At 42.2% G+C, this 15,973-nt stretch overlaps 1 protein-coding gene across 1 annotated transcript in view; it reads left to right on the top strand.

Annotated features, from left to right (window-relative positions):
- The window catches only part of nfatc3a (nuclear factor of activated T cells 3a), a 66,360-nt gene that overhangs the window by 48,329 nt on the left and 2,058 nt on the right, over positions 1-15,973 (top strand). Inside the window, exons 7-9 of the mRNA XM_074611906.1 lie at positions 941-996; positions 1,140-1,266; positions 3,340-4,440. Of these exons, the coding sequence (XP_074468007.1) occupies positions 941-996; positions 1,140-1,266; positions 3,340-4,440 (1,284 nt within the window). The remainder of the gene's footprint in view (positions 1-940; positions 997-1,139; positions 1,267-3,339; positions 4,441-15,973) is intronic.

Here is a 15,973-nt window from a genome sequence, read left to right on the forward strand (position 1 = left end):
TCTTTAGGAAAATAGAAAATAGAAAAAAAGAGCTACTCCAGATGAGGAAAGTTGCTTTGAAAAATAGCACACTATAATTCATAAGGGGTCTAAATTATAAAACTGTAGTCATCAGTGATCATGTGTGGCCTGGGTTTATTACTGCTTCTGTGTTAGTCATCAAGTCGAATTATATTCATTTTAATTGTTTTAATGCCTATTTTTACTGTGTATTTTGAAGTTGCTTGGACGATAGCAGTTGTTGTGTTTGTCCAAAAACTGGCTAGTACAGTATGTGAGGATGTGATACAATGATACTGTATTCTGGTTCATCACCCACTGAGCTCTCAGTCCATTTAGCCAGGCATTACTCTGTCTTTAGTCAGCACTCAAGAAAAGTTCAGTCTTTTCTGATATACTGGTTTGTCAAATGTGGTGCTTTTGTTATGGTTTTGAGGTTTATTGTTAAATGTAAAGAAACAGAGTTGAGGGTGACAGGAATGAGGAAAGTCTTTCCTGTAGTATCTACAGTTAAAGTTTCAAATTGTAATATTTTGTTCAATATGTGTCTCTGCTAGTGATGTCATGATACCAGAAATTTAGTAGTTAATACCAAAACAGCTAACGTTAACTAGCTCTCGTCCTGCCGATTTCAACACAGATTAGTTGTTCACAATGTTGCAGGGGAAAAAATAATGTCCGTCCCCTGGACGTGTCTGTAATGACTTTACTGCGTCCCAATCACATTTTCTATTGTCCCCCCGGGACGATGTTTGTCTCGAGCCCTGGCGGTACCTGTGGCACTGCAGAAAAAAAAGTACCATCACATTTTCAGAATTTTTGCATCAACTTAGTAACGAAGTATCGGTTCTTGTGATATCCGTAGTCTCTGTTTATGGCTCTAGGATTATCACTGACTTATGCATTTAGCTTTTTTTTTGTTCTTAACCATTCCTCATAGATGGACGACCACAATGGGAAGTTGAGGCAAAAATACTGCGTGAGAAAACTCAAGGAGTGAGTAAAGTTATTCTACAGCATTTTGTCTGTAATATTTGAACTTTAATAAACTTGTCTGTTGTACATTATTTGTACTAGTATATGCATTTTATGGTATTCTGTTTTGTTGTGTGTAAATAATGTTAAATGTCTTTTTGTAGTCGTGCATCGTGGTGGAGGTCCCTCCCTACCACAGCAAGTCTGTGGGCTCAGCTGTGCAGGTGCAGTTTTATGTCTGCAATGGCAAGCGGAAAAGGAGCCAATCGCAGCGCTTCACTTACCTGTCAGGTGAGATGAGAGGTTCTCATGACTTTTAGGGAAGAATCTTAGACCATCAATAGCTGTTTTTGGCTTTCCTTCTTTTTTTACTTACAACTGCTACATTTAAAACAAATATTTGGGGAACAAAACAGGTAAGGCAAGGGAGCACAATTTTGCTAATCTCATTCTGTTTTTAGGTGCTCAAGTATTTGAGATCACAAGTAATTTCCCAGCAACTCATTTTACAGACATTTACACAAAGCGATTCTCTCAAGCTTTACTTTGCATTCCTTTGCGTGTACTGCTTCCTCTCCCAAGGTAATGACAAGAAGTTTGACTGACAGCAGAGACAGTTGTAACGTGCTCTTCGCATTGCACACTTCTCCACAGGGGTTTCACTAACCCCGTTTCTCTCTTTCTCTCTCCAAAGAAAGCATTGCTGTGGTTTAGAGAGGGCTCTTCCACTAACAATAACGTTAACACCTGCCAACTGTTTATTTTGTAAAGCCTTCTCAATCTTTTAAGCCAACCTTTTTTTTCCTCACATGTATTATATTTGCATGGTATTTTATGATGCAAATCTTTTGCTGTCCAGGAAACTTTTACTATACATAGATCCTGAGTTGTGGCTCGATATGATTATTTTAGCAGTAAGGAAACTCGGCGGTCATGATATTTTGATCTGAAAGTTTCCCTAATGTTTTTCATTAAAGTCACATTCCTGCCTTGCTATTTGATATTGTTATTGTGTTATTTTCCTCTCGAAGCCAGTCAGAGTGAAAACACCGTTGGCGGAATATAATGACATGTGAGCATTTTGTGCAACATATCCAAACCCCTGAGCTTTACCACAACAGCGTGTGTGTTTGTGTGCGTGTACGCATATAAGCGACCGTGCCCCTCCACCCACCCAGCCTTTCTGTTTGCAAGCACGCCCACTCGGCACTGACAGTTCCTGTTTTCACCGTTGATAGACGAGGGCGGCCAATCAGAGCAGAGGAGAGTAACCCTGCTCTGTCAGTCAAGCTGGGTCGCTGACACCACGAGTGTCACCACGGACACCGCCTGCTTTATTGTGGCGGGGGAAAAAAAAGTTTCATCATGGGCTGGGCTGCAGAGGCCCTGGCCCAATTTAAGGATGAATTCTGAGAAAACTTGTCAGGATAAAAGTAACATGCTTTTACAGAAAACAGTAAATATGTTTGTATGTTGCTCAATTTTGAGGCTGTATTTAATGTTGGGTAAAAAAACACCCGAACTTAAATGATATTCCATGTTTAAATATACAATATGTTACCCTTCCTTTACCCTTGATATCCCTCTGGCTCCATTTTTAGCCATAATTGACTGGACTTGACTTAAACCCTGTTTGGCCTTTTCGTGCCCCCTCTCCTCTCAATCCCAGAGGCATGATGGGGTGAGTAAAGGGCACGAGCAGCAAACTCGTTTGCTGTCCGTCTGATCCGGGCTGCGGGGCATTCAGCTCCTCTTCCCACACAGCATTTCACATGATGGCACCCGGACTGGCAACATATGCTCTCCCTCTAATTCAGAGCTGGATAAAAATAAAACTCACTGTCGCAAGGCACCAGATTGGGAAATAGGTTACCGATTGGCATAGCAGCGCTGTGAGCTGTCACAGTAAAAGGGAATGGCCCCATTTACCATCACAATGTCACTCGCTTTTTGTTAGGCTTTTTTCATCTGGAAGGAAACCCATTACACAATCCATACATTTCAGAAACTATGTTCACTGCTTTGAGGATCTTGTGACCTTGTTTTTTTAGGTTTTACTGAAACATATTCCAACTTCAAAGCCACAGACTGAGGGAGTTAGTGGTTGTTGAGAATGAGGAAAAACCTGAAGCAACTACTGCTTTTTTTAGCTGGTTGATGTCACCGGACTTCTGTACCTGAAGCAAAAATAGAAGTGACACTGTCGATGTTGCAATGCAATGACTTGACAAATTTACAGATTTGTTTTCCTTCTCGTCAAGCAGCATTTGATGGATGACAATGACTAATGATTAACTGACAATGTGTTTTTTCTCTTTCATCCTGTCTGTCTTTCCTCTTTCGTGTACACCTCTCTCCCTTTAGTCATGGTGAAACAGGAGCACAGAGAAGAGCTGGACCTCTCTGCGGTACCCCCTATGTCCATGCCCCTGGCACATGCTGCCAGTCTGGTGCGCACCCAGCTGCCTTCTCCTGAGCAGTGCCACCCATCGGACGGCCTTCTGTCCAGCTCCCCTCACGGCCTGGCCGCCGGCTCCGGACCTGGCCTGCTACCCCTGCAGGCCCCCTGCCCCTCCCTAGGCTCCCCGTCTTTCCAGCACCTGTCTCACCTCCAGGGCCGCAGCTTGCACCACCCACCCGCAGACTGCCACATGACGTTCCACCCGAGCTCTGCCCCTGCTCCTCTTCCTGCTCCTCCCCGGCCCTCCTACCAGCCTATGCAGCACAGCCACGGTCACAGCCATAGCCTGCCCTACAACGGCCAGTCCAGCCTTCCTCCTCAGGGCTACGAAAGGATACCCTTTCAGCACAGCCCCAGTGCAGCGTCTCACCCAATGAGCATGGGAATGGTGTACCCTTCCTCCCCTTGCTCTTCACCCTCAGCTCCCTCCTCTTCAACTACCCACCCCATTGCTGGTTCTCCCCAGAGCCAGCAATCAATGCTCAACCCGTCATCCCCACACATGCACACACTCGGAGGCTATCACTGCTCCCCGAATCCCACCCAGGTGCCCTCTCCTGGTGGCCACCCCCTCATGGGGCAGCACTCCTCCCAACTGCAGAGGGCTATGGGCTACCACCCGGTAAGTCAAAGGTCAGCCTCCTGTCCCACACCGTCCAGCGTCCCTGCTCCAAGGATGATCCCCTCTCCCCACTCTGGGCCTTCTTCCCCTCAGCTCCACTCACTGCCCTACCACTCTCCCACCTCATCCTCCCCCACCTCTTGTGGCAGTCCTCTGGGGCCCATGCAGCAGCAGCATTCAGGACAGCCCTCTCCCCAGGCTACAAGCCCGGTCATGGCCAGCCTGTCCCCGGTGGCAGCAGGGCCTCTGGTTCACCCTCTAAGCCCGCAGGGGCACTTCCCCTCGGAGAGAGACGGAGAGAGACTGAACATCAAGCAGGAGCCGGAGGAGAAGGAGCCCACCTTCCGCACCATCGGCCTACAGGACATCACGCTGGACGACGGTAAGATATTTATTTATGATGTTAATCTCTGTGACTACAACATCATTTTGTATTTTCCCTTCTAAGGGTCAGTGTCCGTCTGAAGTCTTTAACAAGCAGAAATGCACTGAGAGTCATTCAGAGCAATGACGTCTACCTGCCTTCTCTACTGTGATTGGTCAGTTCATTAAAAGTGACAGAGCACAAGACATCTATGAAAAGTTATTTTAACTTGAAGCTCAGAAATAGACCCTTGATCAGATTTGGTTGCAAGCACTCTAGAACAATTACAAAGAGAAGCTGGCCCAAAGACAGAGACACCAAGTGGACACGCACCTTCCCTCCCTCTACTTGTCACTCAGTCTTTCTCTCTCTGTGTGTGTATAATTACACGTCTCTTTTGTTTTTGCTCTGACTCTCATTCTCCAGTTTTCTGTCAGTCCTGTCTTTCTGCTCTCATTATCACATTTTCCTTCCTCGCCCTGTCCTTTTACACAAGATATTTACACAGCACACCCATCTGTGAACAATCTAATTTTCAGTCTAAAACAAGGGGCCACCCAGGGATTCAATTTGCCCTACAATATGTCAGGCGCTAAAATAAATCTGTATGTGATGATGTAAAACAATACAGAGCACTAGTTGTATTTTCAAGGTGTCTGATTATGGTGATAACGTCTCATCTGCTGTTGCAGCGCACAGTTGTGTGCACAGGTTCATTACTGAGGGGTTCTGTGAGTATTGGGTAACATAGGACTGATGACTATAGTATCATATTAAAGGGCCTAATTGTAAAACCGCTAAGCTTCTGTATCTCTGGCAGCAGTTTGGAGATTAATTGCACTTTGTATTTTTTGGCTTCTTGGAACTGGGGAGGATTGCATCATTGTGTGCTACTTGCAAAAGACTGTTGCTGGAACACACTACAGACTACAGATATGTGCTGCTGCAGTAATGACATCCTGTGTGTATGTGAGTGTGTGTGTACGTATGTGCGTTAACAACTCTAATTAGCATGCTCAGGAGACGTGTTGACTTAACAATCGACCGTGAAGTTAGCGCATGCATTTAGCAGCTTTTGTCTCTCATCCATGACTTAAAATATGTGTGTCCAAAATATTCCAAATCGTCTACCTCCTTATCTGCCGTTCAGGGCCTCGCTGGGTTCTGTTAACCCCGTTGCCATATTCAAATGAGGGTCCTAAAGGTTTAGGGTTAATAAATAGCCCGGCGAGGCTGTGTCAGGGAGGTGTGATATTGTGTGCTAGTGAGGGTCAGCCTAATTAACACAGGGCCATTGTCAATAAGTCATGTGTGAACCACTGAGGTTCATCAGTGCGTAATACTTATGCGTACACACACGCTAACACACATTTAAACATGTAACCTGTGTGAAAAAAAACAGCCTGTCTCTTTTCTGTCTTTCTTTCTTACAGGCTCACACGCGGACGCATAAAATCTGTTTACTCAGAAATATTTCACACAAAACTGTAACTCAGAATTAGTCGGTCTCTCCCCATCGCACATGCAGAGACAGCCACTCTGAAAGTAGCTGGCTGCACTCGCACTCTTTACAAAAAAAAAAAAAAAAAAGTGTGAGAAAAGTTTGTGAGTGACACGGTTCAGCCGGGAAATGTAAGCTCTCCCTTTGAGCCTGTGGCCAAAAATAGCTTTCTGTGCCAGTCCAGCTCTGTAGGCCATGTTTTGAAGTAGCGACGTGAAGCTTATACCCAGCTCCGAGTTTTAGGAGGTCACACTCTCTTAAGTAGACCATATTCACCCCAGTTTGACAGACAGACAGATCAGGAGGGGCACAAATGCACACAGATTATTATAGCATAAAAGATACACACATATATGCATACACATTTAAAGGATGGCTGTTTATAGTTGTTAAATCTGTTCACACTCAAAGATAATCCAGAGCGATTATGTATAATTAACATTTTAAGGCAGTGTATATAATCACTGTGACTGTGCTATATAATTAATGTAGTTAGAATAAAGGAAACCAGCCTTCTAATATACAGTTAAGTGTAACTGCCATCAACACGCCACCCTTTAACCCTTCAGAATGAGGTTGCATCACCTTTACCTCCCTTCAGCTCATGATTTTCACTCCATCTCTGTCCGTTCTTGTATTTTTTCCGCTTTAAACAGCTTTCTGACCCGTAGAAAGCTGAGATTGAATCATTATTATTGCACATCATGCAATCATTATACGTGAAATGAACTACTGCAGTAGAATCACAGACTTGTGTCAGTGGCATGAGAGGGAATACGAATGTGAACGTGTAGAAAACTGCTCTGGTTAGCAAGCAGATGGCCCTCGTGACGCACACCAGAGCATGCCTGAGATGTGTGTCTTGGTGTGTGTGTGTGTGTGTGTGTGTGTGTGTGTGTGTTAGATGGGGTATTGTGTTTGTTTCTATCTGTTTGATGTTGTGGAGGTGTGAGTGTACTGTATGTGTGTGTGCGCACAAAGCAGGAGACACAGGAGGTGAGAAGACAGACTGACAGACAGATGGACAGACAAGGTCAGGATCCAACCCCACTGCAGGGTCACTCAGCCGAGACATTCAATCTGAAATGTACTTGGCATCGGAGATTATACCGGATAATTTAATGGGTTGTATTTTTTTAACAATATACAGTGTATTTTTAATTTGTCAATAATGTAGTTACAGTTAAATTTGACTTAATACAAATATAAAATAAATTAAAATTAGCCTCATGAGCCTTAGATTTTGCAGTGAAAAAAAAAGAAAAGATGTTAACAAAGGCAATGATCTGGGAAAGCAAAGAAGGGACTTTTCAACATAGCAGCATGGGACAAAACTGAATGTGGCTGAAATGTGCAGCTTTGTGTCTTTCTACTGCTTTGATGCCTGAATCAAAACAGGACGGAGCAACATTGGGTGTGCCATCATGAAATATTATCATCAAAGACAGTTTCTTTCACGGTCACTGTTTGACACATTTGGCGAAGAGACCATGGCGTGTCAGTACCTCAACAAAATAAACACACGTTCTTTTTGCTTTATTTTTATTACATGATTTTTTAAGGATAAACAGATGATTGATGGATTTGGAATAATATTACTGTTTTCATATTAATTAATGTCTACCGTCCATCCCCTGTCAGCCAGGTTTGCCAAAGCCCTGCAAACTTGTGTGTTTGGCTGCTTCATAAACACAGTTTGAAGAATAGACCCTCCTGTAATGATGATTGCAGCCGTCATGGTGACAGAATCTGAAGCCCCTGTGCTGCTGGACCGTTCATTTAAGTAACTAATCAGCACGTGAAGATCTCTGTGTTTATAGAGTGTGGCTGGGAAGGGATAGCACGTGTGGGTGTGTGTGTAAGCAGTTATTGGGGTATTGGTAGTGTGCGCAGTGTGTGTTCACAACAAACGCTGGTCTTTTGTTGGCCCTTCCCTGCCCTGCCCAAATGCACAGCTGCCTCAAACTGCGAGCGCGGCATTGAGGGTTAATAATAGGCCGAGCCCTGCTGCCTGCTCTCCTTAAGAGAGACACAGACACAGCAATGACACAAAAGCACACAGATACACACAGGGAGTGACACTCGTTATCCTGTAGATGCAATCAAATATACGAGGCACTCTCCGTGCAGTGAACACATCTTTCAAATATGTGGTTTTACTGTTCTGTTTTTCTATCTTTACAAGAGCACAGCCTTTGTAGAAATAGACAGAAACATCCAAAAGATGTTGTTAAAAAAGTTGTGGCACAATAGTTCCTCACATGTTGTTGACGTTTTAATTTCTCAGTCAAACTTTTGATTTAACAGGCTACGTCATTGTAACTCAGGCACTTGCACACATGCACTCTGCTTTTCTTTTTAAATTTAAAGATCCATTAAGCAACGTTTTTATATTAAAACAATAATTTGACATTTTGGAAAATTGGATTATCTGCTTTGTTGCCCAGAGTTAGATGAGAAGATGAATACCACTCTTGTCTGGATGTTGAATATGAGGCCAGCAGCCAGTTAGCTTAATTTAGCATAAAGACTGAAAACAAGGAAACCGCTAGTGTAAACTCAAAGTGTAAAAACGGCATGTTGTGCTTCTGTGGGCGCTTTCACAAGCCAGCATTTAGTCCGCTTTTTTAATCAAACTCTGGTGCAGTTTGTTTGGGCGGTTGTAAATGCACTAATCGCACTCTGGTGAGGACCAAAACAACCGGACCGAAACCCCTTGCGAGAGGTGGTCTCGGACCGTTTCCAAGGGCACCAAAACGCAGGCTGCCTGTGAAGGCATTTGAAATGGACACAGGTAAATGACAGGTTAACATGAGAGGGAGAGGACTGACCTGGACTTCTGCAGAAGTCCGATGTTTGCTTGATATCTGGGTCAAAGAGAACAGAATATGCTAAATAAAGTCCACAAAAATAATGACATTTATAAAGTCATAAACTGGAATAGAAGGGATTCATGTGCAGTAGATCAGTGCCGGGTCAAAGTCCGTGATTCCCTACATAGAAGTGGCAGCGCTTGTGACGAAAAAGATAAATTTTCTCCTTCGTACACGCCCCTCCTTTTATTTATTTGGTCCGCTTTGATTTGTGCCCTGTGAAACCGAAAACTAAACAGAAAACGAACCAAAAGTATCAATTTCACTCTGATTCGGACTAGTCAAACGGACTATGGCTTGGGAAAGCACCCTATAAAGATGATAGGGTAAAGGTTACTTCTTGGCAGGAAACTCACTTCATGAAGTCTCTGCTGGTTGCCTGGCAACTGATCCTGGCCAAGAAATAGCCTGGCTCGTGAAATCACAGCTTGTTTTAGCCAGTTAGCTTCACACAAAGACTGGGAACAAGTGAGAAATAGCATGTTAAATGTTAATTTGTGAACTTCACAGGCGGATTTTGTTACCTTCGGAGAGCTAGTCTTTATGCTAAGCTAAGCTAATCGGCCGCTGACTGCAGCCTTATATGTATTGGACCGATGAGAGAGTGGTAACGCTCTGCTCAATGACTCCCGGCAAGAAAGTGAATATGTCTGAATCTTGCTTTGACATCAAAACAAGTAGTTCTTTGTAAAGACAAAGGCTTGTCAGTACTGACAATCCCACTGAGAATCAACAGCAACAGTCTCCTTCAGCTCGGGCAGCTGCTCTCTGCCCACGATCTTTATAATCCCCGAATGTTGCAAAATGGCAGAGAGCCATAAATGAATAAAACAAGTGAGTGGTGAAGAAGCCAACTTCTCTCAATCCAAAAACGACTCGGATATATTTCTCAGGAGTTGGCCGACCAGACCGGAGAGAAAACGCCAGTGAATATTGGATTTACCTTTGACAGGTGGCGAGAAACGCGACTCCAGCTGTATCCCAAATGAAATTAAACATGAAATTAAACTTGGAAATGACCTTTGTTTTTTGGCTACCTTTGTAAATGATCTCGATGAAAGCCCAATTTTGCCCAATTTTTTTTGTACTGTAAAGGTACACCTGCCCCATCTATTGTCAACGACCTTCGTTCAACAACAGTGTAAAGCAAAGTCATTTACAGTAAAAGCAGTGAATGGTAGGAAACTCTAAACTCATCACATCATTAGAGATATTACATCAGACAAACTAATTTTCCATAATCATTAACGTCTGATATTTTTATATGTGTGTGTACACAAGCGGGAAGAAATGTAAACATATCTGTAGTTCATTAAACTGTGATTATTTGTATGAAACAACCAGATGTAAATCATAATTTTTTTGTTTGCGTGCATAGACGTGTGTGTGTATATGGGACCATCTTAGTCTTACGCTGCCATTAACCAACCATAACAGAGTATTAACACAGAGCCATTGATTCAACGGCATGAAAAAACAACAGTGGAAGGAAAATACGTTTCCATCGAATGCTGCTGCTGCTCGTTAAAAACAATGGCAAACCTTTGCTGGTCTTTTCCCCTGAAACAAGTGGAAACGGACTCTCTGTGTCATCTTTCCATACAATTAAGGTCTTAGAGAGTGTAATCCAGAGGTCTTGGCAGATGCTGGAGCCTGGTGCGGAGACGTTGCCAGTGCTGCCTTTTGCTTTAGACAGGAGGAGGGGAAGCCTGGAAATCCCTCAGTGGGGACGAGAGCAACATATTAACTGTTTGTTCACAATTCTGAATATACACAAATTATTATGAAGAAGATTTCGTTTGTTGCATTGTTGGCTGCTCTTCCTGAGTGTCAGTGTTGATTTGTGCTTGTCGGCCAAGCATCGAGCACCTGTGTTTGACTGGAAAAGGAATACCATATTTGTCATGGCGCACATGTGAGGACTTGACAGAGTAGAGAAGAGGATTTCACTCCCCCTTGTAAATGTACAGGTGCTGAAAAGAGTGTATACAAGTGTGTCTGTAAATATAAGTTTACGAGGATGAGTCACCTCAGCTGCAGTGTGGAAGATACTATTTTTTAAACTCTACTCTTACACTTTTTTGAAAAGCAAATGAATAGCTGGTATAATTCATCTTTATTTTTCCGAGAAAAATACAAAACATTCTCTAATTTCAGCTTCTCAAATGTGAGGATTTGTTGCTTTTCTTTGTCTTATGTGATAGGGAATTAAATATCTTTGGAGTTTGGGCCAGTGGGTAACTCCAGGGTCTGAATGGTGAAGCCAATGCCGAAGTGCCTTAAACTTAAATATGTGACGTTCATTTAGTAAATGATGGTCTCATTTGGAGTAAAATAGACAATACAGCAGGGGCGTTGTCCGGTCTGGGAGTTGTTCTTGTTTTCGTCTTACAACTTTAACCCTTTCACAGTGGGTTTTTAGTTCTTGAAAGTTATTTATAACCTTTTTTTGACGCCTAAAATGTCTTATTCAGTGTTCGGTTGTACTTAGCTCCACCCTTTGGTGTCCCTTCTGGTTACAAAATGCCGAACTTGAGGCTTCAAAACGGCAGTCCACAAACCAATGGGTGACGTCACGGTGACTACTTCTTATATACAGTCTATGGTTCGGACTGACAAAACAAGCTATTTGAAGACACCACCTTTGGCTTTAGGAGATGTTCCTAAAGGTGGCTTTAGGTTGGACCGGGGTACTTTCTGACATTTTATAGCCCAAACAATCAATCAATAATGAAAGTAATCATTAGTTGCAGCTCTAATGCTGTATATTATTATTGTGGAACAGAAAACATCATCAAAACAAATTAATTAACTTTGATGGGTTAGCAGCTCCTGACCACCACCCATTAAATGGCAGGAAAAGCTCTAGTTATTATGGTTTTGATACCAGGGACTCGTCAGCTTCATGTACTATTAACCATTGTAATGAGCTTTGCCGATCTCCCCGGGCGGCCATTTGGGCTCCAATGGTTTCCTCCCTGAAGCCCAGTCCTGTGGTCATCTGCTGAGTGGAGCCACTATTCTGTGTCCCAGATCAAAGGCAGGAGTCTTGTGAATCACTTACCGTCAGATCAGATGGGAAATCCAGCGATGATTCACAGAAATGAGTGACATTGAGAAACTGACTTTTTAAAAGAGCTTTCTCCGATGTGCCATCACCCACCCACTCACTCACTCACTCACTCACTTACGTACTCCAACGGTGAAATTAAAATAAAGCAGATCGTAGAGTTAAATGAGAGAGCCAGAGAAAGCTTTACTGAGCCGACCTGGAAGATTTCAATACAGGTTCTATCAACTGACCATCTATTTCCAATGTGTGTGATCGCTCAGTGGATTTTCACTTCCCTCATACCTGAGGCTCTGTGGGGACGTGGACTGTGCATGTCATTACAGGGCCCTGCAAGTGGAAACTGTGTGCTTTGATATTCCCTCTTGCAGGCGAACCTCTTTCTGTTCCCTTTGCACAACTGTTTTCCATTGTGGCATGTTGTCTTCATTTGCTGGACTCAAGAATCAGTCAATCTTGGAGTTATTTGCTTAAGCTGCTCTGCCAGAGTAATGTTTTTTAAGCCTGGGTCAGGGAACTTTTTTCAGTGTGTCATAGAGGGTTATGATAATTACCCATTTTCCATTTCGACAGTAGACATGTTTATCGTACTGAATGTCCATCTGCTTATTTCACTTCTGTTTTGCATTATGGAAATCTTTTCAATATACTTCCTTTGACTTGCACTTTAGAAAACAGAGACGTGAGATTACCCAATCTCAGTGGTCTCCTGCTAGATGTCTAACTTTATTTAAGGAAGATTAAAGAATCTCCTGACAACAAGTCATTCAGCATATAAAGATGTGACATAGGATAGATATATATCGTTAAAACGGATGTAAAAATGTCTGTTGTATATGTTTTTCTATATCTTTTCTATCGCAATACAGGCTAGGCCCATATATATATATATTTCTTTTCTCTCTATAATTTCACTTAAAACCTTTATGTTAATTTTGCACTCAAAATGAGAAAATACTTTTCATTTGTCAAGTATTTAATTCACACAGGAGTATACAAAAATAGTCTTTACCATGTGGTTATTTCATATAGACTATTTATTTATTGAATTACCAGAAAACATCCTATTTTGTGATATATATCGAGATATGAAATGAACTATATCGTGATAGAAGATTTTGGCCCTATTGCCCAGCCCTAATTTGACAATACATTTGTTTTTTGAGCAACAATTTATTTTTTAAAAGCTGCAAAAACTGAACATTTTTGGTGTGGTTATATCTTTCTCAGGAACATTTTGTGTGACATACTGTAAATCTAAACCGCCTGGCTTAATCCTGACTCGTACTGATGCCTACTGCCAGTGAACAACGATGCTTAATTCAGCAAATGACTGTAACTGGCCTAGATTACAGAGATTTAATCCTGTCCTTCTTTTCCTTGCATTTCCTCTGAAACATGAAGAAGCCTGGTCCTAAAGATTAATATGGACATTATGATAACATATACAAATTAAAAAATGATATCACCTTACAAGAAGCACTGTTGATAGATGGAAGGGTGAGTGGGTTAAAATCTGCCCAGCTCCCAAAACCAACATTTTAATGATGTATAGATGATGAACAGGACAGGAGTTGACTTTAATTGTTTGTTTTTTTTAATTCCCATCTCAGCCAAATGTTACACACATGAACATAATGAGCATTAAAAGGGGACGGATCCATCTAATGTAAGCCTACCAGAGAGCACCAGTAGTAGTAGTAGTAGTAGTCGGCTGACAGCAGATGTATATTCTGAGTAGGGAGCCCCCCTCCCAGTCATCTGTAGAGGATCTCCCTCCGGGTGAGCCATTCAGAGACACACTTACTATGGCCGGCAGCGCTGAATCACCGGCTTTCTGTTGCACTGTCATGAACAATACCAGTAAATCTGAGAAAACACTATCAGCATATGAAACTCTTCACAGTCCCGGCTCGACTCAAACCTCTCTTTCACTTCTGGGTTATTGATGTGTGGAGCTCCAGCTTGAATTGAATGATTTTATCTGAAGCATAGATTATTGCTGACGAATATGGGAAAATTCATCTTTGTTTTTATGTAAAATATTGCTTGTAGATTACCGAAGTGTATTCTGTGTTTTAAATTTCATGTCTTTAGTCCACACGTTAACTTTTCTCAGAATGAAAACCAGAGAGAATAAGGTCTTCTCCTTTTCACCGTCTGTTTTGAGACCGAGACGGAAATTCACTTCCAAAATAAGTTCAACCGTTCTTCAAATCATCGTCCAAATTTACATCGAACACAGCTGTAATATCGAGAGTGAACCCTAACGAATATGTTTCTGACTGTGTGGCTAAACCTTTTCCGGCAATCTAACCTCTTTTTAAATGAGAAACCGAGTGAATCAACTTAAGAGGAATTGAGTGTAACATGATGGAGTCGTGGGTTTTCAGATTGTTTTACGCTAACTGCCCTCTGTGTCACTCCTGAGTTATATATCAGTCGATAGGTTAATGTTTGCCTCTGCAAACAATCTTAACAGTACAGCGGAAAGTGATATGTTTTTTCTGCAGACGCCCACTTGATGTCGGTCTGTCGCACTTCGCACTATGTTGCTCATATTCCTGTGGTGTTAGAGCAGAATTGTCCCGTGAATCAACTGAGCTACAGAGTTTACCACATGACATTTCAGATGTGCGTGACAGGCCCGTAAACATCACCCTGTGAATGACCCAGTAATTCATTAGTGTTTAAATTAGAGCCTTTTACAGATCAGGATCAGGTTTGAAAGATAAATGTAGACGCATTTAAGGTATTTTACACATATGTTCTGTGTTAAAGAAGTGAAAACTTGGATATAGGAATGAAATCTAAAACATTTCTTAGATACATTTCACTGTACATTTCGGTGTGGTGCCCAGTTACTGTACTAGCTTTATAATGTTATGCACACAGCTGCTCTGATGGTCCTTAAACAGCAGCAAGATGCTGTTTATTTCAAGCACAGTTGCACCACTTGTCTTTTGAAAGGTCACGGCCTTTAAAGGAGATCTGCGGTCCTCCATCACAGTTTTATTTCACCGATGGAATCATGCGACAAAATCAATAAACCGGCCAACTTTGTTGTATATTGTACCTATGTGTTGTTTACACAAAGGTAAATGTTTGCTTTGATAGTCACAGTGTAGTCTCATAAGTGCGTGGTGGTGCTGCTGTGAGTGTGATCGTGTGTGTGTGTGAACATGGTTGACATGGGAAAGGAAGAGCCTCCCACGCTAACAGGATGATGTGAGTGATGGTGGCCAGACACAAAAGCAAGTAGCAGAAAACACAAATAAAACAACAGTATGTTCACCGAGGCACTAAATTAAAAACTCCCGTGACAAAGACTGTGAAAGAAACGAGGTGTTTAATGGAAATATGTGCAGTTAATACACAAGAAAAACTGACTTAGAGCGCACTGTAGTTCGAGGAGGAGATGATGAAATTGTGAAAATGATACGAAGGTAACACCACAAATATGAGGATTATATTTCACTGAGTTGATGAAAGTTGTGTTGCTTAGTTTAGTTTCATTTTACAATGTTCATGTCACTATGTGTGTCATCAAATTTAAATATAGTTTATTTTTTTTCTCATGAAACGCACACTTGGTTGCGTTCATTTTCTCATCATTGACTGAGTCATCCCCCTGCCACCTAGGTTTTTTTAAAACTGAATTACAGTAACGCCTGTGTGATTTTATAGTACAGTAGTTGCACAAGTGGACAGAGGTAGGTGGAGGAGAGAAGAGCTGTCATGTACAGACAGGTCTACGTATAACTCTCCCAGTGTCAGACTAGGCCAGAGGTCTCTGCTGCACCCTCCCAAACCAGCCTGCCAAGCCTGTTTCTGACCTGTTAACGTCACCTTTAAAATCACATGAAGAAGGCACGGGACTAAAAACCCAACAGTTTTGTTACAGTGGAAAATCACATCACATTTTCCATGAATTTAACCAAACAGCCTTCTCCCTGCCCGTCTGTCCTCGTGTCTTCCTCACCATATTTGAAGTTGATTTACTTCACGGCTGCACTTTTTTACTAGCTCCCCGCTGTGTCTCTTGTGGTCCCAGTGTGAATACTGAATGCAGGCAGCAGATGTAAAACAATCACACATGCGTTGGCT

The sequence above is a fragment of the Sebastes fasciatus genome, chromosome 2 (genome assembly GCF_043250625.1).
Source record: "Sebastes fasciatus isolate fSebFas1 chromosome 2, fSebFas1.pri, whole genome shotgun sequence".
Taxonomy (NCBI): domain Eukaryota; kingdom Metazoa; phylum Chordata; class Actinopteri; order Perciformes; family Sebastidae; genus Sebastes; species Sebastes fasciatus.